This window comes from Varroa destructor, unplaced genomic scaffold (genome assembly GCF_002443255.2).
Source record: "Varroa destructor unplaced genomic scaffold, Vdes_3.0 BEIS01000006.1, whole genome shotgun sequence".
Classification (NCBI taxonomy): domain Eukaryota; kingdom Metazoa; phylum Arthropoda; class Arachnida; order Mesostigmata; family Varroidae; genus Varroa; species Varroa destructor.
Window position 1 is genome coordinate 28,232,802 of NW_019211459.1, and position 23,463 is coordinate 28,256,264.

The 23,463-nt window shown below is 37.0% G+C and overlaps 3 protein-coding genes across 3 annotated transcripts; 2 read left to right on the top strand and 1 right to left on the bottom strand.

The window, feature by feature from the left end:
• The first annotated feature begins 14 nt into the window (after nt 1–14).
• mei-W68 (meiotic W68) lies at nt 15–8,963 on the top strand. The gene is made up of 9 exons (XM_022810997.2): nt 15–3,080; nt 4,032–4,169; nt 4,836–4,964; nt 5,619–5,726; nt 6,209–6,335; nt 7,022–7,088; nt 7,222–7,362; nt 7,875–7,986; nt 8,476–8,963. Exons 1-9 carry the CDS (start codon nt 3,045–3,047, stop codon nt 8,596–8,598), a joined length of 981 nt encoding a protein of 326 aa, XP_022666732.1. The 5' UTR covers nt 15–3,044; the 3' UTR covers nt 8,599–8,963.
• Nucleotides 8,964–9,239: 276 nt separating this feature from the next.
• On the bottom strand, nt 9,240–11,072 carry Tim8 (translocase of inner membrane 8). The gene is made up of 2 exons (XM_086991910.1): nt 10,816–11,072; nt 9,240–10,000 (listed from the first exon to the last, which is right to left on the bottom strand). Exons 1-2 carry the CDS (start codon nt 10,912–10,914, stop codon nt 9,824–9,826), a joined length of 276 nt encoding a protein of 91 aa, XP_086848036.1. The 5' UTR covers nt 10,915–11,072; the 3' UTR covers nt 9,240–9,823.
• Nucleotides 11,073–12,985: 1,913 nt separating this feature from the next.
• On the top strand, nt 12,986–22,364 carry LOC111252828 (cyclin-L1). The gene is made up of 7 exons (XM_022811344.2): nt 12,986–13,142; nt 13,243–13,627; nt 14,567–14,797; nt 15,413–15,480; nt 20,609–20,816; nt 21,052–21,117; nt 21,284–22,364. Exons 2-7 carry the CDS (start codon nt 13,304–13,306, stop codon nt 21,833–21,835), a joined length of 1,449 nt encoding a protein of 482 aa, XP_022667079.1. The 5' UTR covers nt 12,986–13,142; nt 13,243–13,303; the 3' UTR covers nt 21,836–22,364.
• The last annotated feature ends 1,099 nt before the right edge of the window (nt 22,365–23,463 follow it).

The following is a 23,463-nucleotide window of genomic DNA, read 5'->3' on the forward strand; positions in this document are numbered from 1 at the left end:
AAAATCCATAGCAAAACTTGTTGGAACTCCTGCTTGCAACCTGTTGTACAACTCAATCACTAAATGTAGACTTTAATGAAAAAATATTATTTGATTAGATACACAAGCTGCAATCGATTCTGGATCGATTTTGTTAGTTTCAATGTTCCAGGCAAAGGAACAACTTATGTATGAGTTCAAAACTGCATTTGCCTTGCTCAACAACGTGCTGAGCCCTTAAGCTGAGATGGAGCTTAATGATTTCTCTCGCTGAATGGAATGATGGTTATTAGCTTGATGGATATCAAGAAAACTTCAGATTCCCTTAATGAAATATTCCATTGATTCGCTCTAAGAGCTACCCGGGATGCAACATTCTGAACTACAAGTGGGCATGCCGTGCAGAAGAAGTTTTAATGAGAGATGGGGCTATTGTAATACCGTGCCCGTTCGAATTTATAAATAAATAAGGATAAAAAAAATAAACGTTGTCTATCGGTGCATTCGACAAAAAGCGCAGAATAGAAATGACAAAAAGTCGTAGTAATAATCACTATAGCGTCCTCGAGAGTAACAAGTCACTTACCAAATTTTAAAGATTATAATCTAGAGGAATTTAACTTAACTCAAAAGAAATACAAGTGTCGAAAAACATAGTGAATTTCAATGTAAGAATGACTAAAATATGCTGGAAAATTCCTTCTGAAGAACATGCATCTAAGATCAAGGATGAAACAACAAATGTGGCATTAGACGAAAGTAGAATTAGAGTTACCACTTCGTAAATCTTCCACTGTGCATTAATGAACTAACATAATTTTACGTTAACACATTGACATATCAACAACTGATGATCGTTCCGGTTTTTATTTGCAGAGACGAATCAACGCTCCGAATTATTTTCTTAAACTTAGAAATTAATTTTTGTGACTATTTCGTAAAGAGGTCAGAGAGTTGTATCACTGTAAACTCATTCACAGATTTTTCAATCAACATAGAAAATTAATACAACATCTTTAACCAAATGTCATATTATATTATACATACATATTATATTTACAGTTATTAATCTTTGTTAAACTTGAAATTATTGAATAAAGATAAACTTCTCTTAAACAATACACATCATTAGCAAGAATTTCTACCGAGATTTGCAATTTCTTATACTCTGGATTGCTTACTAATCGCGGATTAATGATATATTTCGTTAAGGGATTTTAGAATAATCTCCATGACTATTTATTTCAACCCATATTTTAGCTCATAGCCATATTATTTTTGTGTAGGGAAAGGAGATTATGAGGTTTCATTCTGGGTTACCCGTTAGCATGTTATTAGACAAAGCGAATTTTTTTCTTTTTTTTTTCATTCATTCAATTTTCAATCAATCAATCAAAAAAATCAAAACAAAATCAAACAAAATTCAAAAACAAAAGTCAAAATGACATTGCGTTTTTTTTCTACCTTAGATTCACGGTATAAAATGTTGCCGAATCTCAGAATCTTTAGCCTATTAGCTTCGAATTATTGCAGCAAACCCAACATTTGCATTCAAAGCGACGCACTTTTCGAGGTCATTAACAAAAAAATTATCTAGGCAAACTCATTCACCGTAAACTTCAAAACAATGATTTTCGAGATGGTTAGGATTATAGAATTGACGACGACTATGCTGATTGTGAAGTTTCAAATGTAACAATACGAAGTTTGTATTTTCATTTTCTACAAAGCCGTTCATGCTACTGCTCATTGTAATGTAAAATCTACATCTCTAACTCAATGCTTATATACACTTTTGTGGTTGACAGAAATATATGATCATTTCAACAAGCAAAAAACTGCCTGTTTACATTTTTATAACATCACTATGTTACGTTTATAAGGTTATTTTTTAAGACAGACATTCTCTTGATTAAGATCCATTGCAGGGAAAAGTTCCTACTAATTTAGTAAACTACGGGAATGTAGAAATTTATGAGAAAAGTCTGCAGTACTCTGATGACGTTATTGATATATTTATGTTTTCATCAATTGTGAAATAGTCACAAAATAATATTTCCAATAGATGCAGTAATGTTACGTAGATTATGTACTTAGTTGTACATATTATGTACTTAGAGTACATATTATGTACTTATTTTAACGCATTAAATATTTGCTCACTGCAAACAGTTCACGTACAGATAGAATTAACAGTGGTTGTTTTGTTATTCGAAAATGTTCTCTTTATACTCATCACAAAAAATTATTATTTTTTTAGAATCTGAGATAACGGACTGAGTATTTCCGATCGACGCGATTCAAATTTGTTCTCTTGAAGATTAATGCTTTTTCATATTATTAGTTCAGACGCACATTGGTAGTACTGCAACCAGTACCGTTACCTTCAGAATAGTGGGATGATTTGTTTGGACAATGATCAAAAGAATTTCGAATACGTAATGGATATTGTTACACACATTTTGATCACAATGCTATAACATCAGTCAATGAATATCTTCTGAAAGAAACAACATTACCCAAACACCTTTAAGTCGCTTCTGCATTCTGCCCAAAGATGGAATATGCAGCGAATATGCGCTATCTCTCGACGGTATTCTGTATCTAGAATATATAACTAGTATAGCTCCACCTGATACTTGAGTTATTTCATTCTAGTAGTTTCTTTAATGGCTTTTCAGTGGTACAGCATCAACGTTTAAGGTCATGAAAGTGCAGGCATTCAAAAGTAAGGCTTTACTTTCCCGCCATTTCGTTATAAAGGACTACGCACTTTTTTGTAGTACGATAAAACCTCTGTCAATGGGTGGAAAAGCAGACAAAATAATTTATTCCGCAAAGACTAATTGTGTGTTACTAAGTGTTAATTATTACATTTTTACATAGCAACTGCGGCGCCTCAGCAGAGCGGGCAGGTTGCTGCACTGGTCGACCAAGTGTCTGAAGTTAATAGGCCTTTATTGTTTTGTACGAAAACGGCCGAAGTACTTACAAATGAGCTGCTTGCGCTTGCGGAACATATCGCTGTACGTATTCTTGTAAATAGAATACTTCCGTGTTTGGATATGTCCGGAAACATTGTAGAGACTACTTGTCTTGAGGTAAGCAGTTTTACACAGATAGTAGAGCGGCACAGGCCAACTTGTTCTTTGGGTTCTTCTCTTCTCAGGGAACGACCGTTTCTGTGGAGAAGGCAAATAGGACTAGTGTACCCTTCAGACTCTCCTATCTAGTAATATGAAGGAGCCTACTAAGTCGCTCTATTTATCAAAGAGTGCTATTTGAAGACATCTATGTTTTGCCCCATGTACTTAGTTTATACAGCTCAAAAGCGGATCTATACTAAACACTAACGATTTTATGCGAAGAAGCGATCATTCAGTATATTTATGGAAAAACGTTTATTTGAAAACGAACTATGGCTTAGTTTAAAAGAGATATTGCTTTAGACCTATTTAATAACAAGCTAGCTGTATCAACGGTCATGATAGAGTTGGTACAAGTGGCCTCACCGCTTGCATATTGACTCATACAAATTTTTACGAACAGTGCAAAAATACTGGGACTTTTAGAGAATTCACTTCCGAAATGACTGTTTTATGTTAGGGGCACATGTAGCGCGCTGTGGCCTGTGAACACATAGATAAGCATAAATATTTCGACGCTATTCTAGATAAAAACGTCTTGTGTTTTTGAAAAGGAGTGTCCGTCATGACGTTCGTATGTATGATCATGTAAGCTAAGAACTTTAAGAGGTACAGAGGCATAACACTTCTTGCATATATGAAAATAGTTTGGTTTAATCAAGTTAATGTTGTCATCATTTCTCTGTTATAGGACAAATCTAATTCAAAATCGAACTAATGTATCCTTCATTGGTTGGAAAACATTCGACCATTATAATAATTGACAATGCTCACTGACGTTACTAAGGTCTAAATGTCATCGTATAAAATTGCTATAACTTAGAGACAGATAGCATGATTGGAGATTTACGTATTGGTTGATACAAGCGTCATGGATTTATCCTGATTTATTCATGCTGTTCATAGGAATTGGAACTAAGATCTCACCGAACTGCGACGAAGTATCTCGACCTCAACCAGCCGCGGAGTGATGAGCGTTGGGCTCGCTTAATGACTGTTTGCCAAGAGGTCTTCTTTCTTCTTGTTAACAATCAGCACTCAACAGTAAGGTTACTTAATTTCCTCGCATCTTGACTTCGCTTTGTATTTTTGTTACAAATCGGCATGAAGTGCGCCTTAATTTCTGATATTGAAAATTATCGCCAGTGAAAGGGAGTACTAAATTTAAGTTTATATTTCCTAGGAGCCGATTTACGCGTTGTTATTTTCTTTAAAGTTACTTCGCATTACTTACACTTATGTATGCAACTCTATGAGTACGATATTTTCAGTGAATTTCTTATAACTCCGTGTTTTTAAGCAAGTTTTCTGTTATTGTTAATTCCAAACATAAAATATTTTTTCATACACATTCGGACACGAGTTTTATAGTCACATGTGGTGTTTAATAGACAATAGTAATCTGGATCTTTAGCATAGCCACGAATACGTAAAGACTTTACATCTCTTTTCTTTATTTTGTTGAGTTGATAGGTATCGATTTTCCGCAGATACAGCTCAGTATATAATCTTTGAGCTATTATTTTTTGTATTAAAAAAAAATTGGAAATTTCCGAGAAGTTTTTCTTGTGTTTTTGTGCCAGATGTAGTTCATTTATCACTTTTAAAAGAAACAATCCAATTTTAACAACATTAATTTGAATAATCTCGCTACTTTGAAATAATACTTTGAAGAGATAGCTTTCGCTATTGTATATGCTATATACATAGGTTCGACGCATCTTTTACCTGCACGAGAACATCTTTAGAGCTCAGGCTCACGTTGCGGATAGCCTAGAGGACCTCGGATGCCTCCTTAATTGCGCTCGAAGGGATCTCAATGTCCGGGCAACAGCAAAGGTGTGCCATTTCTCTCTTAATCTTGTGAAACAGTTTTCCTCCAATCTTCCAGGCTATACAGCCAATAAAGGAATAAAATATTCCATTCAACATATAATCCAATCAATTGAAGTTTATTAACACGTCGTAATAAAAAAGAAACACGCATTTCATATTGCGAAATTCCTAATACTAAGCGTAATAGATTTAGTATTCTTTTCAAATAGCTCAGATTGACGGTGTTTTATGAGGGTTTAGTATATTATCAGATGCGGTTCTTTACTTGCTTTAAAAACAATATAAACCAAGTTAAGTTGAACTATCAATAGCAAAAACGTCTAGCGGATGTTCCATTATACGGCGGATCCATGCACTATAGCAAAAACATCCGTTTGATAATAATTTTATGGGCTTTTCCTACAGAATGTCCTACGGTTGATTTTACTTCGTCCAGAAGACAGTGTAAAAGCAGATAGAAGAAAAAACGATCTGATTTGCTTTTCTGATTTATCATCACTGATCATTCATAACCCATCATGATCATAATGTCCAGCTCATAGGTTTTCTGCATGATCTTGTTTATTTATTATACATTATTATATTATATAAGCTCTTGTACGTAACCATTATAAAGTGAGAGAAACCTTTTTTATAAACACTTGTACATGTCAGCAGGGCTTGGTGTACGGTCATTTGGAGTGGCGAACGATTGAAGCAGATACCTGGTGCAATTGTTTTTCCACGCCTGTCACAATTCCTAGTGATATGCGTACCATCGCGGAGGTTAGTAAACAGTTGTTTGTTTATCCGCGTGGAAAAATTCTTCTTCTTTCGAGTCTAGGTTTTATAGAAATCAATAAACAATACAGACAGACAGTTTTTGTATTCTGAGTATGAGGCTAAAAGAAGAATCTTTATCAGCCAAAAGGAGTACCCTTTTGTTATAACTCCGATAACGTTTTACACATATTTTTGCTTTTCGAACACGTTCTAGGCTAGACCTTTTCTTCTTTCTAGATATTTTCTATTTTCATGTGTTGGCATTGTGATCTTCTTTTGCTGTCGCAGTGATATACATAGTGCTATAAAAAGGGGTCTTATACCGGGCCATAGAATAAGCAGAACCATCGAAAAAAAAACGTTGGAAAATAATTTAAAAAAATGTAAAAAAGCTATACAAAGAGCCATGGTGGCCTGCACAGAGCTCTGCTTGGGTCCTAGAATAAAAATACGGCCTTAAACAACAATATTTGTTTGAAACGCAGATGCGAAGCAACGCCAACACGGTTTTGATCGTAGAGAAGGATACGGTCTTCCAAAAGCTTTTAGATCAGAATGCCATTAAGTTCCTCGACCAGAATGGCTTGAAGACAATTCTAGTTACTGGGAAAGGTAAATTATATTGAATTATCTAGAATGGCCCGAGCTTTATAGCAAAGTTACTTTTAATCTTAATCTCGTTTCGTTATAATAAAGCAGCTAAATCGTTCACACCTTTAATGAAAATTTCCGTCGAGAAATTGATAGTTTTAATAAACACGTATCCTATCGACAACAGAACAAGGACATTATTTGGCCAATCGAGAAACATTTGCGTTTGAACTGCGACTCGGAAGTATGCAAGCGATTATGGGCTGTGTTTTACGAAAATCGGCTGTTTTAGTAGTAGTGAATCTGTGTATGTCTTCTGGAAAAGCTGAAAAAATAGAATTTGAAAAAATTTTGAAACGAAGGGTAAAACGACAAAATTGTTTTTTAAGTGTGCTCTTGTCCACTCACATAGGCAATATATTTCAGTAAGATCGGTACTTTTCAAAAATAGCAACTTGCTTGCCCGATGTAGCTGGTGCATTCTGAATTGCAAATTATATGCTTGGATTGTAGTCAAATAAATTATTTAGCGATAAAACAGTACGCTTGTTTTGAAAACACGCTTTCTTTTTTCAAAAAACACATGTTTTGTAAATGACGTTTTGCAAAGTTGGGATGCATTTTCAGCTTCTTTCAGTCTCGCTTTATGCATCTGATCGTGTATTTGACTTTGCTAAGCAAAATATGTGGATATGGTTTAACTGCAGGCGTTCCTGATTTCAGTACGAGGGAGATGCTGTGGGTCCTAAGGCACAAAGTAATACCTAATGCCAGGTGGGATTTAATGAGCTGAAACATAAATGATCATAGCAGTTCTGTGTATTGTTATTTGAATAGACGTAAAGGAAATTAAAATTATTATTATTATTATAACTATATAATTAATACATATTTAATATTGGGGTAGGTTTTACGCATTGACTGATGCTGATCCGTATGGCCTTGATATTGCTGGAATTTACGCCTTCGGTTCCTTGAGAAGCACACGCTTACGACTCGAGGTAGCTGGTCTCCGGTGGATAGGATTTCATCCAAGCGAAATCGCCGAGTATGTATTTATTCAAGTGCATGTATGCATTTCTCTCAATATGCTCTAGGTAAGTTGTCTTTAGCTCAAACAGGATGTTTTTCATTACTAGTGATGAGTGTGTCTTAACGATATTTATCCGTTAATCTTGTCGTAGATCTTTGTTCGTTACAGTTCGTTTGCCAATGATAGCATTTCAATAATGTGATCTGTAGCTTATTTCCACTGGTTATTGAGATATCCGCACTTAAATCACCTTAGGAGTCCATTCATGAGATATAAATTGCAATGCCATACTTGATAAACCCTATTTGTCCTGTGAAAAAAGGCGATCTTCTTCATGAGGATGGTGATATTTTTATGGATAAAAGTGCATATACATCAATACGTTAGGTAATGTGTATACACATACATTACCTAACATATTGATAAATTGCTTAAGCTACTACGTGACGATGATTTTATCATTCTAATCTTAAATATATTCAAATGGTTTTAAAAGCATATTTTTCTGGCATTTCCTTTCATATAAGGTTTAGATTGGATGACGCGCGGCGCTTACCGCTTTCCGATATGGACAATCGACGTCGAATTGCCCTTATGAACAGGCCTTGGATCAAAGGAAGGCCCCAATGGCGAAGTGAGGTAGGAATGAAAAACTCAATGCCTAACTTATTATATATATATATATATATATATATGTATATATTCCATAGACGAATACATAACATAAACGACTAAACAATGAACTCGTAGGTCAATATCTTATTCTTATAAAAATCAGCGGTGTATATAATGTATTAAACCTACGCTTTAAGACGATCTTTTTCTGTGTAGCGTTCTACACTACAAGTGTGATTAATAGATGCCCAGAATATATATTATATCAGTAAGAGCTGGACTTGAGCTTTCTTTGTTTGGCATAGCTTGAGGATATATAGACCGTATACGGAGATAGTATCTGTTCTTAAAATGCTCGCACAGTTTTCTCGGTAAAACAATATATTTTATTTATCAGCACGTTTATTTGTTAGTTGCAACAATTTAAATGCTTAGACAAACGTTAAGTATTAATAACTAAAATCCTGGCAGTAAAACAGTGGCAAAAAAGCTGTCATATGACTTCTATTTTAGGTGGACAAGCTTGGTGAGCTTCGATGCAAGGCTGAAATTGAGGCTCTGAATCAGTTTGGTGAATTTTTTCTCCTTAAAGACTACCTCCTCACCAAACTCCTTGCGGATCACTCAAGAAACTAACTGACATCAATCGTGTACCGACGTCAATGGTAACATCAATCGTTAGTTTACTGATACTGATTGCGATTGCAGAAATCACAATGCACCTAATATTACTGGTCAGGCAACCAAAAAATCTGGCCGAACTTAATTGATGTAGTGTGAACTCATCCACTGAGTAAAAGTTCCGCGTTATATTTTTGGTGTTCTAATGTGCTAAAACTTATAACGGAACGAATTCTATTATTTTTAGAAAACTCTCTAGGAACTTTGATAACTCTGTTCTTATATCATCAATTAATCTTAGTTATAATTTCAATTAAAAATATGTATGAAAAAAATTAAGATTTCAAATAAACATGCAAACAATTAGAGTCTATACAGTTTATTAGCCGTCCTTGATAAATATACTCTTAAGAATAAAAAACAGAGACAAGCGGATATTTTTTTTTATATATATTAAGTAACTGCCGCTCATCAAGTATTATAATGCTATCGTTATGATATTATGGTCTTTATCTTGCCATAGGTATCCGCAAGAAGCATATGTTTGTATATATGCATACAAATGCACATGTTTCCCAAATATATATTGCTTGTCTAAGACACTTGTATTACTGCGTGTAATTACCATTATTCAGTACCATAAATTACTATCTCGGTTTTTCTACGAACAAAGTAAATTTATTAATATGTAATTTTCATTATAACATCTCACGCCTTCTTTTGCTTTTGAGTGTTGGTTTTCGCAACTAAAATGTTTTTGATCTTGTTAATGGATGCAACTGACCTAATATTTTATGGTGGGTCGAAGCTAAATAATCATTGCTATGAGCTTTCATTCTATGGTAACCTTTCATAATAATAAACATTACACTGTACGCCTTATTTATTCAAGTGTAAAGTCTCAGCATTGATTTATTAAATTTAGATGCATGTTACTCAATTAATAAAAAGAATAAAATTTACATATAATACTTAAGCAATGACAAAGTGCTATGGTAAGGTTATCCAGTGTAGCTTTTGAAGGCTCTTCTGTATAACTGATTCCTTTGGCTCGTATCCTACACTGATAAAATCACACAGATTCATCAATGTCAACTGTATTTACGTCAGTCTATTACCGACTGACGCTCCTGGCCACCTCTAATTTGTGTCAGTTATCTATGAGCGGAGTTAGCCCACGCGCTCGCAACATTGGTTAGCTTCATCCCATTAGAAATCATTAGAAATGACTGAACGGTATTCAGCTGTCCATACCTTCGGCTTTTTGTAACATTCGTGCGAAACGCTTTGTAATTGCAAGCGACGTATCTATAAAACGTTCTACACAATTTGATATGCAGGTCTCGGTGCGACCATCGAGACGGCTTGAGGGCTTCTCAACACATTTATCCCAGCATGTTTCCGTTAACCGGTGAACCTGTTATTTATGCACACATTAAAGGTAAGCAAATGCAGCCAATAAAATCTCGCACATTTATCTATTGACAGCAATACATAATAGTTTTTAATTTGTAGAACTGTTCATTTTTCTGTACAGAAATCAGTTCGTCTTGTAATCATAAATGGTTGTGCGTAAAAAATACATACATGTACATGAAATCAAACTTAGAAGATACTAACGCAATGGTCCAGCTTTAGAGTCATGAAACTTTTTTTAAAAAAAATGTATGTAAGCGTTACTGGCCGATAAAATATCTTTCATACGATTTGCTTTAAACTTGGAATTATAACCAACTATTCAATTCGTGAATTCTTCACAAAATTAATTTAGCAGATAGTCCGAATCGAATTATATATATATATATATATAGTTCAGCGAAAAGATTCTAATTTAAATATTTGCACTACCGTCTGTCTGTTAAAGCTTTTAAAAAATACTCTTACATATTTAGCATGGGAATTTAGTCTATTTATTCATATAAACCCTATAATAAGACGGTAAACGAACATGTATTGTCTAAGCGTTGCAACAAGCGGGTCTGGACCTTGCTTATTATGGAGTCAAACGATCTTTAATTAACAAGCAAAAGTCAGCCAGGATTCCAACCTTAACTATTTCGTTTAATAAAGTATTAAATGTATGCATTTGTATTCTTTATTGGTAAGCTAATATTAATAGACATCATTTAGACTTATGAAACAGGCATGTGCGCACATGTAAACCGCGCACCGTGGACTGAACTAGAAAAGTCGGCCATCTGGTGTAATGTAATTCAATTATCTGTTACACACCTGCATTTGAAATTGAGCTCTTTGTTGTTCAACCATCAGCTGCTCCTGCAAGTCCTTGTCTAAGGAGCGATTATCATTGTCGTGGTCTCCCAAAACCATCTTAAGTGTTTACTTCTGACTTGAAACTTAATGGATCGTTGAAGTTTTAGTACCACTAACTCGCGCAAACTATTGTGGAGCTGAGATAAAGGTCGCCTTTCGTAAGCACTCTGTGGTTTTGATGCTTATCGTCTGCCCGGTCTTCCTGTGATGTTGTTTTTATTTATTTCTTAGAAAAGCGAACAGTTGAACTGGAGACAAACGAATGAACGAATGAAGAGAGCGAATCAAAATCATTTTGGTTTTTCAGAATCCACATGAAAATTTACGCTCGATGTCGGTCTTTGCTAAACCAATTTACTCACCTTGAAAGAGATAATAAAAGGTTTAGGTTGGATAATGAAGAGGAGACGCATTGCATTTTTTCATCCCTTAACAATGATGCATCCAAATAATCTTATAATACTATTTTACTAAGATCGCAATACTACTTTAGATATGACATTAGCAAGAACACAGTACAGTAATCGATTTATGATTATATTAAAACTCACGATGAAAATAGTAAACACAATCAATTAATAATAATGAGTGTTAAAATAATAAAATTGTTAATCCATGCTTTACTCTATCGATATACAGAACAAATATATCCCGTGATCTTGTGCATATAATAGTTTATTTTTTTAGTAATGGGAGAAAATACCTGGAACGTCTTTTTATTGAAAATTAAATCAGCTAGTAGTGTTACTTCTGCACTGAAGAAATATGCACATGATCGGGTTCTTATATACCGAAACGGAGCGTAATGCTTAAATTTTCTTCTTCAAATTTTCCTCGAAAATGCAACCAATTATTTTTGTTTTACAATTACGAACCGAGTAAAGGTACATAAGTAAACTTTTTTGCTTTACAACCATGACTTATGTTCTGTGCATCCACCTCTTGTAAAACGTTCGCAAAATTAGTTGATTTATTAAATTTGGAAATAACTCTGATTCCAATAATAAAAAAATATAATGTTAAGCGATAATGGTAGTTTACACCGTTTTCACCCGAAAGTCTCGTTCAAACATATCAAACAAAAACCAACAAACGTAAATTTTCGGACTACAGTGAGCTATAAATCTGAAAAATCAAAGAGCTTAGAACATAAGACCATAGAGGATACAAGAAGACGCAAAGAATAACTAGCAGCTTTAGCCTATACGGATGATCCTACCCGCGATGATGATATATTCTCAAAAGCATCTTCTAAATTCAGCATAAAGGTTCCACGATTCCTTTTAAATTACTTTTTGTGTATCTTTTTGAGGAGAACAAAATGCTATTCTTATCTTTGGTCTTGGGTACCAACTTCTTCACGTTCTTTCTTTGTTCAAACAAAGACAAACAAAGGATTGTCGTTTATTGCATGAACATATAAGTCTGATAATGGCCGTCATATGTAGTTTCAAGCAAATTGTGCTCAGAGCCTCGCTTTTGGGTTTTTGGAGGACACTTGTTTGCCATTTCCTCCTTATTTTGCATCAATATGTGTCTTCTTTATGTTGCTTGCTATGTAAACAGTTCTACCGTAGTTTAAACAAGCAAGCAGATTTAAAAAAGTTAAACTGTTACAGCAATAAATTATTTGCGGGTACCTACTTATATATATATAAGAAGGTGCCCGCATATCTTTGATATAAAACATAATTACAAATAAAAAAAAAAAGTCTTATTTTTTTTATGAAAAAAATGGAGCTCGCCTCTCCAGTCAGTGAATCGCCCGCTACTCAATCAAACACATCTATTCATTCATTCATTCATCCACAGCTCATGCTCAGAAACGATCTATGAAGAAGCCAGCGACAATTGAGTGGAGTAGACGCGAATCTCGTAAAGTATAGTGACGACAACCATGGTCGCCATTTTGGATTAAGCAGCAAATTAATTACCTCTAACTTGTTAAATGCTGTTATAATTTTGGTGAATTTTGTGAGAAATCGTTTCGACTTTCCTCGATTTGTACAAAAGCGTGCGCTTGTGCTATATTACGTAGCTTAAACTTCAACATTTCTACCCTAAATCCGACTTTCGTGGAGCTGCTTAGCTCAACTGCTGACGGCACCACCTATCTGGTGGACTATCTTGATGATCTAATATCTATGCGATCTGTTGTTGGCCGGAGAGAGCTATTGGGAGTTGACTACGGTGACTCGTAATCACACCGCAGCGACGAGGCTATTTTACTCGAGGCGATCGGGGTACTAATATTGTTGCTGCTGCTGCCACTGTGGAACAAATCAGTAGGTTTTGTGATCATTGTCTTTAGTTACGTATTCTGTGTTGTGCTCGTTGTAAAGTGCCATTGTTCGAATTCATCGTTATTCGTTCGGGTTATTCCAGAACCACATCGTCGTCGTTAGAGTGAAAACGTTTTGTTCGTTCGTTGGTTGTTCCCTCCGAAATGGCTGTAGCCACGGGCGCCAATAGTGGAAGTGGTCGGGCATCCGAAGCATCGCGTCTAGTTACAAACGCCAAGCGGCAGCGCATCCGAAATGTGGTACTCAATCTTGAGAATTGTATTCTTTCACACGATAGACTGTCCAATACGCCGTCCATGCAGGATGGACTGGATCCCGAACTTGAGGCGGATCTTCGTTTTGTTGGGTGTGAGATGATCCAGAGCGCTGGTATCTTGTTACGCTTGCCGCAAGTTGCTATGGCAACAGGACAGGTACTCTATCAGCGATTCTACTATAGCAAAAGCTTCGTTGCACACAATTTTGAGGTGAGTCCTGCAATAGGCATACGTAAAATACGTTCAAAAGCTTCTCGTCTTTACAACGAATATAATTTTTAAGAACTCAACCAAGTAATTAAATTAACGAGCGTAATTTTCCTATAACCAATGCGGAATGCATATAATAGAAAACTATGAGTCTGTTTAATTTAGTTAACGAGGTGTGGAATATTTCGCTGAAAAGAGACACGTGAATTTATGGTATGTTTTAGAACGTGATTAGTTATAGTTTCATGCGGAATTCGTTTAATTTCAAATATTTTGCTGTCTGCATTATTTGTATTAAGAGATTGAGTTTAATTGAGTGCAAAGCCGAGCTTCTGAAGTGGTAACAGCACATTACTTATTTTCGGCATTCAGTTTTAGCTGGCTTCTTCTGTGTTGCCCGGTTACTAAAAATGACAAAGTTTATTATTTAACCTGCGTATTGACCAGACGGAAAGAGGTATTCCGTAGTTCACAGTAAGACCAGCTTACAAGTAACAAGTTATGAATCCTAAGTTTTCAAAAAAAAGTAAGGGGTGAAATTCAAAATATTGTAAAACTTTATTTTTGGAATTTGCAGTAGTAGCTTAGATTAGCAGCTATACGTCTAAGCTCATCAGATATTAATGAATGATTCGTCGCTCCTTCTATAAACGTTGCTAGTACGTGCTTTAAGGTTTAGAGCTGTATTTTGATAATAGTATTATCAAAAAAACGCATTATGACATCATATTTTTTTTTATAGAAGAGTAAATAGATAAGAAAAAAGAGTAGATAAAAAAGTTACTCTGTAGATTCGTTATATAGGTATTGTTTTTGGTCCACCTAAGAGAAAATAAGATGAATTTCGAAATTTTATACATTATTTTCTATGAAGACAATATTCCCATAGGCGACATTTATTGATATTTCGTCTAAGCAGAACTTTTGTCTCCCGTGTAGATTGTCGCCATGGCGTGCGTAGTTTTAGCGTCAAAAATTGAAGAAGCTCCTCGGCGAGTGCGGGATGTACTCAATGCGTTTCATCACCTCGAGCAATTGAGGAGAAAACAAGCTCCTGAGCCACTGTTACTTGATCATGCTTATATGGGGCTAAAGAATCAGGTGATCAAAGCCGAACGACGGGTTCTCAAGGAGCTTGGCTTCTGTGTGCATGTCAAGCACCCACATAAGGTTCGTGTATATAAAACCAAATTTTAGCTTGCTCACTTCTACTAATAATTTAAATACAGATCTAGAAATCCCTTGTTTTTAATTTATTTAAGACTCATAATGACCGTTTTTGCGATTATTTGTAAGGATGATATCTTAATAAATAATATAAATAAATAAAATATGAAAAATTGTAAAAAAGACCAAATAGGTGACAGCAGGCAGATACAGGGTAGCAGGTGACATGAACACGTTTGTTTTTTATTTTGTTTCATTAATTAGTATAACTAGATGTAGAGTTTTTGTAAGTATGAGCACACAACGTTTAAATATTTATGTGAGAATGCTAAGTAGATTTGACATGTAGAATTTCAAATGCATTATGTCGTAACTTGCTTTCTTGATTTAACCTGTTGAGAAATTATTGAACGGTATACTACTTCTAAGTACTAAATCTTTTCCAGTGCGTTCTGCTGAACATCTTTGAGCTTCCGAGTAGTTCTCTTACCTGTACACAATAAATAACGAACGTCTTGCGTTTTTTGCTCATCTCGTTTTTTTGCCTCATTACAATGTTATGATCCTGTGCGTGCACGGGTCATGTGTGGTATGGATACTCATCTGGATGGACTTTAGATGATTGTAACTCTTCTCGAGGTGGTACTGCGTCAAGAAAGCAACGACCGTCTACTGCAGATAGCTTGGTAAGTAAACAATAACTTCAATCGGATTACCAAAATCTCACCCTCGCAATGATCTCCCTTATATGTATAAAGGAGTAAGTACTGTATCTGACGCCGGAACAAAATATGCTTCTCCTGGTTTCGTTTTGTGCGAACACCTGGCTGGCCCCCTATCACTTTTCTCATTTGTCTTAGAAAATTAAAAAAATAAAAAGAAAAAAAAACTCAGGAATAGTCCACAGCTGTTAGTTCTTCTCTGGCTACAGCTCGTTACGAAAAAACTTTTTTTGCAAAAATATGAGTGTGTTAAACTATAGAATTGTGATAGCTGCTAGGCCCGGCAAGTTTTTGCAGCAAAGCGGAAAGTGAGACGCTAAGTGTATGTTCCCAACTGTAGTAATAGCTGCTATGAGTCGAATCAAGTCGAACGAATTGAGTTCTGCTTGATAGCTGATGACGATAATGAAGAGGATCCGTCCTCGTCGACGAAATCACTTTAGGAAATTAACCTTCAAGCAACTGAGCGCCCTTCAGTCCTCTCTCGCTTACAAGACACACACACCCAAATACACAGAAAGAAACGTACACGTTAATGTCCATACAGGCGACAAACATTGATTAGACAACCAATCATGATAGCTGGATGTTCTTTCTGGCTCTAGATAGTGGGTGCTATCGAAACAGTGAAATGACGTTTATTCTTTTCTCAGCGGAGGATGAGCGTCGAGGACGAGTGGACCTCACCTCGGAGGCTCGAGCTCGGAGGTGAGTCTCGAACCGCCCTGCCACCGCCCCCCCCCGCCCCGTTCTGTCGGAGAACCCGGCGACGGAGGCGAGTCGAGACGGTAGGCGGATTAACAGCTCACAACAACCACAACAACCGAACGAACAACATTCGGCGGTTAACTCCTTCCCCTATCGCATCTCATGGAGAGCGACAACAGGGCGCCGGCTGTGTATGATGATGATGCTACATATACTTCGCCGATCTTCCTCGGTCGATCAGGCGCAACCGGTCCCAACGGCAACACCCGAAAACCGAAAGCCCCCCGCTGCTGCTGCTGCTGCTGCTGCTGCCGCCGCCGCCGCCGCCGCTGCTGCTGCTGCTGCTGCTTTGGTTTGTATGTTCCTGCTGTTCCTGTAATGCCTGCCTCTGCTGCAAGTTTTGTTACTGCTAACCATTTCTCCTTAATCGATCGATCGATCAGTCACCCTCTCACTTGGTAAGGCGCCCCTCAGATGAGTTTTGCCAAAACTGCCCATGCTGCCAATCAATATGTCGATCTTAATTAAATGTCAAATGCACCTTTCATATTGTTGGGTATTATACAATGAATTGGCGAGATCCCGCAAAGCAAATTGGTAGACATAACCGCAAAAGATGATACTGCTATATGCAAATGCGCACGACGTATTCTTTTATATTTACAAATTTTCAATTAAGTATGGTCGATTTACCAATTATCGATCAGTAGATGGTTGTTATAGATGGTTGTTATTAATGACCTCTTAGATTTCGAGGCGCCTTCGAGAATCTTTCGTGAAGTGGGTTTTTAGAAGCTACAATTTTAGACGGAAGTGGTGACGATTAAAATGTAAATAGGAGAAAAGCACTCATGGCTATCTCTAGGCGGAATAACATATATGAGGTCACTTGCCTTTGGGAACATTCTTTTTATTGCTTAAAGGAATCATGAATTGAGTAAGACGCGTGAATGATCAGCTTTAGCTATTAGTAATATTATATAGTAACAGTATTACTCAATAACCGTACGATATTCTGGTAATTTCGCTTAAGTAAAGGCGACCTGAATATCTATTCGCGCGAACCCTGAATTCTTTCAGTAGTTTGTGGAATTCCGTTTCTTTACTTTATTCTGATAGATAGAATGATGGTAATTGACATTTGTGAATTTATGGTTTTACAATCCGCTTAAGTAAAATCGAGTCGTAATCTAACAACGCCGATACGAGGAAAGAAAAGTTTGGGACATCGACGAGATAAGCCACACAAATGAATGAATCAGTTTTTTCGAGTAACTGCCGAGTCCGGGTATCCGCGTTAATAATTCGTTAAAAAATGAGCCAATGAATACTTATACGAATGTAATACAAACGACTCGAGTACATTAATTAACGAATGGATGAATGAAACATGATATTTAGTAGAAATTCGGAGGCAGATAATGACCAGGTATTATTCACTTATTATTAAATATTTTAGGACTCCTGAACTTTATAGAGCGTTTTAATGAATGAAGGTTTTATTCAATTAGAATGCTGCACAACGACGACTGATGGTAGCCCTTAAATGATCGGTGATCAAGAAGTCCACTTATCTGTTATCATTTTCGCTGCGTAACTCAACCTTGCAGTTATTTCAGTCAAATGGATCAAGATAAAGGTAACACTACTGGCACAGATGTTACTGCAGCTGATGTCAATGCAAGATGTGAAGACTACAAACTAAATTTCTCGGAATATAGCCTTAAAAATCCACTGACGATTGGCACATTTTGTGAACCCACACAACTTTATACTTTACGTATCCAGGCCGTTCTTTGCGGTTGATGGGTCAATTCAATGTTTAATTGTATTACATGGACGTACACATGCGTCAACCAACTGCTTCCTCAAGTGGAAAAAGGGAGGGTTCCTATTTAATGGTCGTATTCCTATTCGTAAAAGCGATATGTAAGGTACATAGCGGCCACGATGGCGTTGAATGTGAACATAATTTATAATACAATGCAGCAGTAAAGTGCCTCAAGTGAGTCTTCAATCCGCACGATTACTGAAATGGTCGTAGATCACCATATGTTGACGCCGCCGTGTGGATTGCGATCTAGAATTGTTCGCCTCGACGTTGGTTCTGGCCACCGGCTATCGTAACTTTGGTCCCTGCGTTGTCGAGCTCATCACGAATGCTACGTTTCATTGAGCCATCTTCGACGGAATATGGGCGAGGGCGTTGCTGCGCCTGCAATCGTTTGAAAGTAATGATATTATGTTATTACGGCCATCAGGGCATGAATGTCGTTAAGCAAAATTATCATAGTTTCGTGTTACTTGTGCGCTTGACTTGTTTATCTTAGCCTGTGGTATATAGATTGTGCTTGCAGGAGGCGATGAAACTGACTGAGGACTGATGAAATGCAGAGACTTAACAAGTGGTTGGGAAGATGCATTACTGAATAGTAATACGATATTTTCGTGTAGCAGTAAATGAAAGCGGTCTGTGACAAATACCATCAGCGTTTGTCTCTGGTGAATAAACGGAGGTTTTACGCACGAAATTCTATAAATTAACATGCTACTCTACAGAAAAAGGACTTTCGGAAAGAGGTCTACGGAATGACAAAGTAATTATTGTATCACCCAAGTTTGAGACCGCTGCATAAGGCTTAGTAAAATGAGTCAATGAGAAGCATTACAGTTACATTAGATAACCTAGGTCTCTGAATGCCGTTTATGTTCGGTACACTTTACATGCATACCTATAGTCAAACGAGGACACTAAACTTTTGTCATCTTTGCTATGTTCTAGTACGTTATTACTACTAGTATGATTTTTCTAGGTAAATCTTAGGTGTGCCGCAAATGTGGTTTATTTTAAAAACAGACAAACTCTTGCTGGGTCTTTCTGCGATTGTGAAGTAGTTCTTGTTGATTCGATTCACATGGCACTATTCGTTCGTGTTATATAGGCCCTTATTTGGATTAACAAGAACATTTTATGTGACTACAGCTTTTGCTGTCCAGAAATTAACCGTATTATTTGATTCAGGTTCTTTAACATTGTTTGTAGACTTACTTTGTTGCGCGGCTTGGACTCTTTCCTGCAACAAAAAAAAATAGTCACCTATTTAGCAAGTTTAGCATCGAAGCATAGTTTAGATCTGTCTAACAATTAGTGGCAGCTATGTTTAGATTCTCCTGTTGTATTCCGTCGGCTTGTGTGTACAAGGTTTGAAGACGCCGTTAAAACATTATTTCTGCGTAAACGAAATTTCTAAGCTGATAGAAAGATCATATTTTGCGGGCTAAATATGGTATTTGTCAGTTTCCGTACAGTAAACCTTGGGTTCTTGCTTGCTTATTACAAGCCATACATTTGGGAAATGATGTAATTGAACTGCAACAACAGATTCATACTTGAGCTTGCTATTCTTTTTCGCAAAGTTAATAATACGTAGCGGATGCGACAATGCAGGCTAGCGCATAGTGCTGACTTAAATGACCGTGTGGGCAGTACCTATTCAGTTTTACTAATACTACTTCGATAGCTTAGCAGCAAGCTGCCAAGGTTGTGGTGAGGTGCAGCGCTCACGTTACGAAATATAAATTTTAACTGTAAAGATTTCCATTATTTTGTCACGGAAGCATTTCTCGAATGAAAAGGTTTTGATCGAAGATTTGAAAGAAGTACTGCAGGTTCACACCATTTGTGAGAGGTCCACCACAAGTATAGACAAACAGAAACGCGTTTTTGACGGTGTTAACAGTAAACGTATGTGGTGTTAGTGGTATATATAACTTCGACAAAACTAATTCACTTAGGTGCTGCAATAATTAATTTTCGATTATTTATTGGCGGCTTGGGGCTAGTGGCGTGAGAGGGCGACGTCAACGGTAAGGCAGAAGGAAGTAAAGTTCAGGCAGATGAGAAAGTAGCTATTCCGTTGTCAGGGGTCGTGGCAGCAGCCTTGGCAATTGTATTTACTAGCTATGGCGGCGGCAGCTTGGAGGGTAGTGCGTACCTAACCCACGCTATTTGGACAGCATCACACACATCGAGAATACGCAGTATTATTCATAGTCATATGTAATTACACTTATTAATGTGAATTGATTGAACACAGTTGATTTAACCGGTGCGTAGAAGTGAAGTGTTAAATTCAATTGGCTTCTCTTCTTAGTGTAATTTTCTGAGAGATCAGATGTCAAGGAATACGCAGGCTACGAAAGCCATGTAGGTTAGTATCTGGTTTTACGTTTACAAAGTCACTATTCGACAAAGCGATGACTGCGAGGGGATTGGTGGATAGATATGTGCGATTGGTACTGTTTAAGTTAAGAGATCAGAATTTTGTGGACTTTTAGTGCCAGCAGGCGCGACAACGTTTTCCTGATTTTCTGTCGTTTTCAGGAACTACATGAATGATAGTCTACGTTCGGATATTTTTGTGCGACACACGCCGGAAACAATCGCTTGTGGTTGTATCCACCTAGCAGCACGTCTCGTGCAAACGCCTTTGCCGAACTCTCCACAATGGTATCGACCTTTTGGCGTAACTGACTCGGATGTGGAAGACGTCTCAATCAGGATTTTATCGGTTTACCGTCGAGCAAAACAGGTAAAAAGAGCTGAAAAGAATAGGAATGAGAAGCCTACACACTAGATTATACAATTTTCGATCATACTACTACTATGGTCTACGTTAGGTCAGCTGATAATTTTAAGCAATCAGAAAGACCAAAATACTAGAGCGTAAAATGGATTATTTGCAAGCCGTTGTTGCGAAAATCAGTACGATCAGCAATCATAAAATATCGCTATACAACTGTTCCTGTCGCTTTTTGGTTTCACAGGTAGACGTTGACCGTCTGGATAAGACAGTTAAGGAGTTACGCGCTAAACAACAGGAAGAGAAGAAGGTATGTGGCCTTTTTACTTTTATACAGTGAATTTCAAATTTATATTTGTCGCATCAAGAGAGATTTGCCTCTTGTCCAATTCAATAAATGGATCGTTTTCTATGATATAGCTTTTGCTCGCGTTATAAAAAAAAATGTGTGGTTATTTTTCATGAAATTTCTGCAGCTCAAGCTCATAGTGGGAACGAAAGTAGTCATCCGGAGCAGCGGAGATTCGGAAGCCGTTGAAAACAGCAACTCGAACTCAAACATTCAAGGATCGTCATTAAAAACTCAATGGCTGCAAGGTACCGCTGGGGAAATTGTACCTATGAGCAATGGAACTAAACGAGAGCATCATATCACCGTCAGCAAAGATGACCACAAGGATGAGTTGCGTAACCATAATAATAGAAGCGAGATCAATTCACAGCAGCAGCAACGAACACAGCGAGACGTCGCCGGACGAGCTGGCTTTCAGGAGAGTCACGAACAAGATCGGGAACGCGAGAAAAGACGAAGTGATGAACGCCATTCGGGTGCCGGCGGCGATAAAGACGGTACCAACAACGATGACGATAGGCGGAGTGGAAGTGCCAAGAAATCGCACAAGAGGAAGTCTCGTGAAAGGTCACGCTCAAGAACAGTTAGTCCAGACAGACGGCGAAGAAATCGTGGCCGCCAAATCAGATCAAGAAGTAGATCACGAGAAAATGGACGTCGAAGAGATCGTCGCTAATAGCTCTTAACGATAATTGATTGACTACATGCATAAATACATGCATTCATTCGCTCATACACACATTTGAACATACATATATACTTCTGGTTCAACCCGTGTGTAGAGAGAGAGAGAAAGAGAGAGAGAGAGAAAGGGGAGTCTTACGAGTATCTGAGACGTTTGGGAAAATTTGAAACGTCATTGAATATAATAAAAGCATGTATGTGCTCGAGAGTTCGTGGAAACTGATGACGATACCATCTTGTACACAGTACTCGTGATTTCTCGTTGTATTCACTAGGGCTCAAAAAATGTATAGAAATGCGGTGAATCCCAAAAAAAAGGCATTGAAAGATGGAAAATCAATAGATGATATTATCTGCAATTGCCGGTATCCTCGTCATCCGGCCGTTCTCTAATAAACACTGACATACTCTGACACGAATACATCATGAAGGCGTCAGTACTGTACATATGTGAGAAAAGTTTAGCTGTGTATATATCTATTGCCTTGTTGAATAAATAAAAGAAAAAAACCTTTATCAAATGTTTTATATTTAATATTGTTGGTTGTGAAAGGTGGTTTGAGATCTTAAAGCTAATTCGTCCGAAAAGCCAATCTCAATCCTATGGGTTTTGTTAAAGGTAAATGAAAAAGAATCATTGGGTCATCATGAACAGTAGAGTACCCGCGATGATCTAATGAATAAATAATCAATTGACGCTTATGGGCGCGCGACTTACATCGATTGAGCTTTGTGGCAGCGTGTAAATTTTTTTAGGTACTTTCTAACTTCTTTCTTGCATAAACGTTCTTGGAATAGTGTTTATTACTAAAAAAAACAGCCATAGTTCTTTGTAATAGGTGCGATTAGAGAACATAATTTCACTAAGGGTAGATTTTGGTTTCGATATTTACTAAACAGGTGCGCTAACCCAGGTTAGCACACATGCGTTCCAAACGAACGGTAGGTTGGCAGCACCCTGGCTACCAAATTATGAAGAATGCTAGCATATGAGGTGGTGGTTAATTCAGCAGTTTTTCATGAAAGCTTTTTAAATGCAATGTCGCTTGCTCGGCCATCCCGGTCATCTATTTTTCACGATCTTACTCTGAAAGATAAACTAAGCTATTAACTATACGAATTTATCACCCAAATTTGGAAATATGTTAGGCGAAGAATGTTTTGTGTCTGAATGCTCTTACTTGAAAGATAGGTGCGGCTGTCGCGCATAGTTTATATACGATCCTGTGCAGCTATAGATTATACCATACAGCAGACTTTAATAAAAGCATAAATGCATTTTTAAGCAGGTGATAAACACTGCTTTTCTTGAAATCCAAAATCGGTAGAGGTATTTTCATCTCGTACTCCATAAGCCTAATGATTTGGAAGTGACTGACACATTATCATGATCGCACAGATACCCGAGCGCTTCAAAATAAAAGCAGTTTTTTGGCGAATTACACTACAAGCTTTGGGTGGTGTCTTCTTAGTGCAAGTTCCCGACTGGGTAACTTATGTATATGTAACCGAATAGAAAATATTGGTAAAGATTAATGCAGAATTCGTATATGTTTATCTATGTTGAGCTCACTATACTACTGCTCTGGTCGTGTTAATAATGTATTGTATGAGTCTGGA

Excerpts from the sequence above, each read along its gene's own strand:
- Tim8 (XM_086991910.1), bottom strand. The coding sequence starts at position 10,914 with ATGGTTTTGGGAGACCACGACAATGATAATCGCTCCTTAGACAAGGAC. Across the intron at positions 10,001-10,815 it reads GAGCTCAATTTCAAATGCAG|GTTCACCGGTTAACGGAAAC; the intron begins GTGTGTAACAGA and ends CATAAATAACAG.
- mei-W68 (XM_022810997.2), top strand. The coding sequence starts at position 3,045 with ATGTCCGGAAACATTGTAGAGACTACTTGTCTTGAG. Across the intron at positions 5,727-6,208 it reads ATATGCGTACCATCGCGGAG|ATGCGAAGCAACGCCAACAC; the intron begins GTTAGTAAACAG and ends TTTGAAACGCAG. Across the intron at positions 6,336-7,021 it reads AATTCTAGTTACTGGGAAAG|GCGTTCCTGATTTCAGTACG; the intron begins GTAAATTATATT and ends GTTTAACTGCAG.
- LOC111252828 (XM_022811344.2), top strand. The coding sequence starts at position 13,304 with ATGGCTGTAGCCACGGGCGCCAATAGTGGAAGTGGTCGGGCATCCGAA. Across the intron at positions 20,817-21,051 it reads TTTACCGTCGAGCAAAACAG|GTAGACGTTGACCGTCTGGA; the intron begins GTAAAAAGAGCT and ends TTGGTTTCACAG. Across the intron at positions 21,118-21,283 it reads AACAACAGGAAGAGAAGAAG|CTCAAGCTCATAGTGGGAAC; the intron begins GTATGTGGCCTT and ends AAATTTCTGCAG.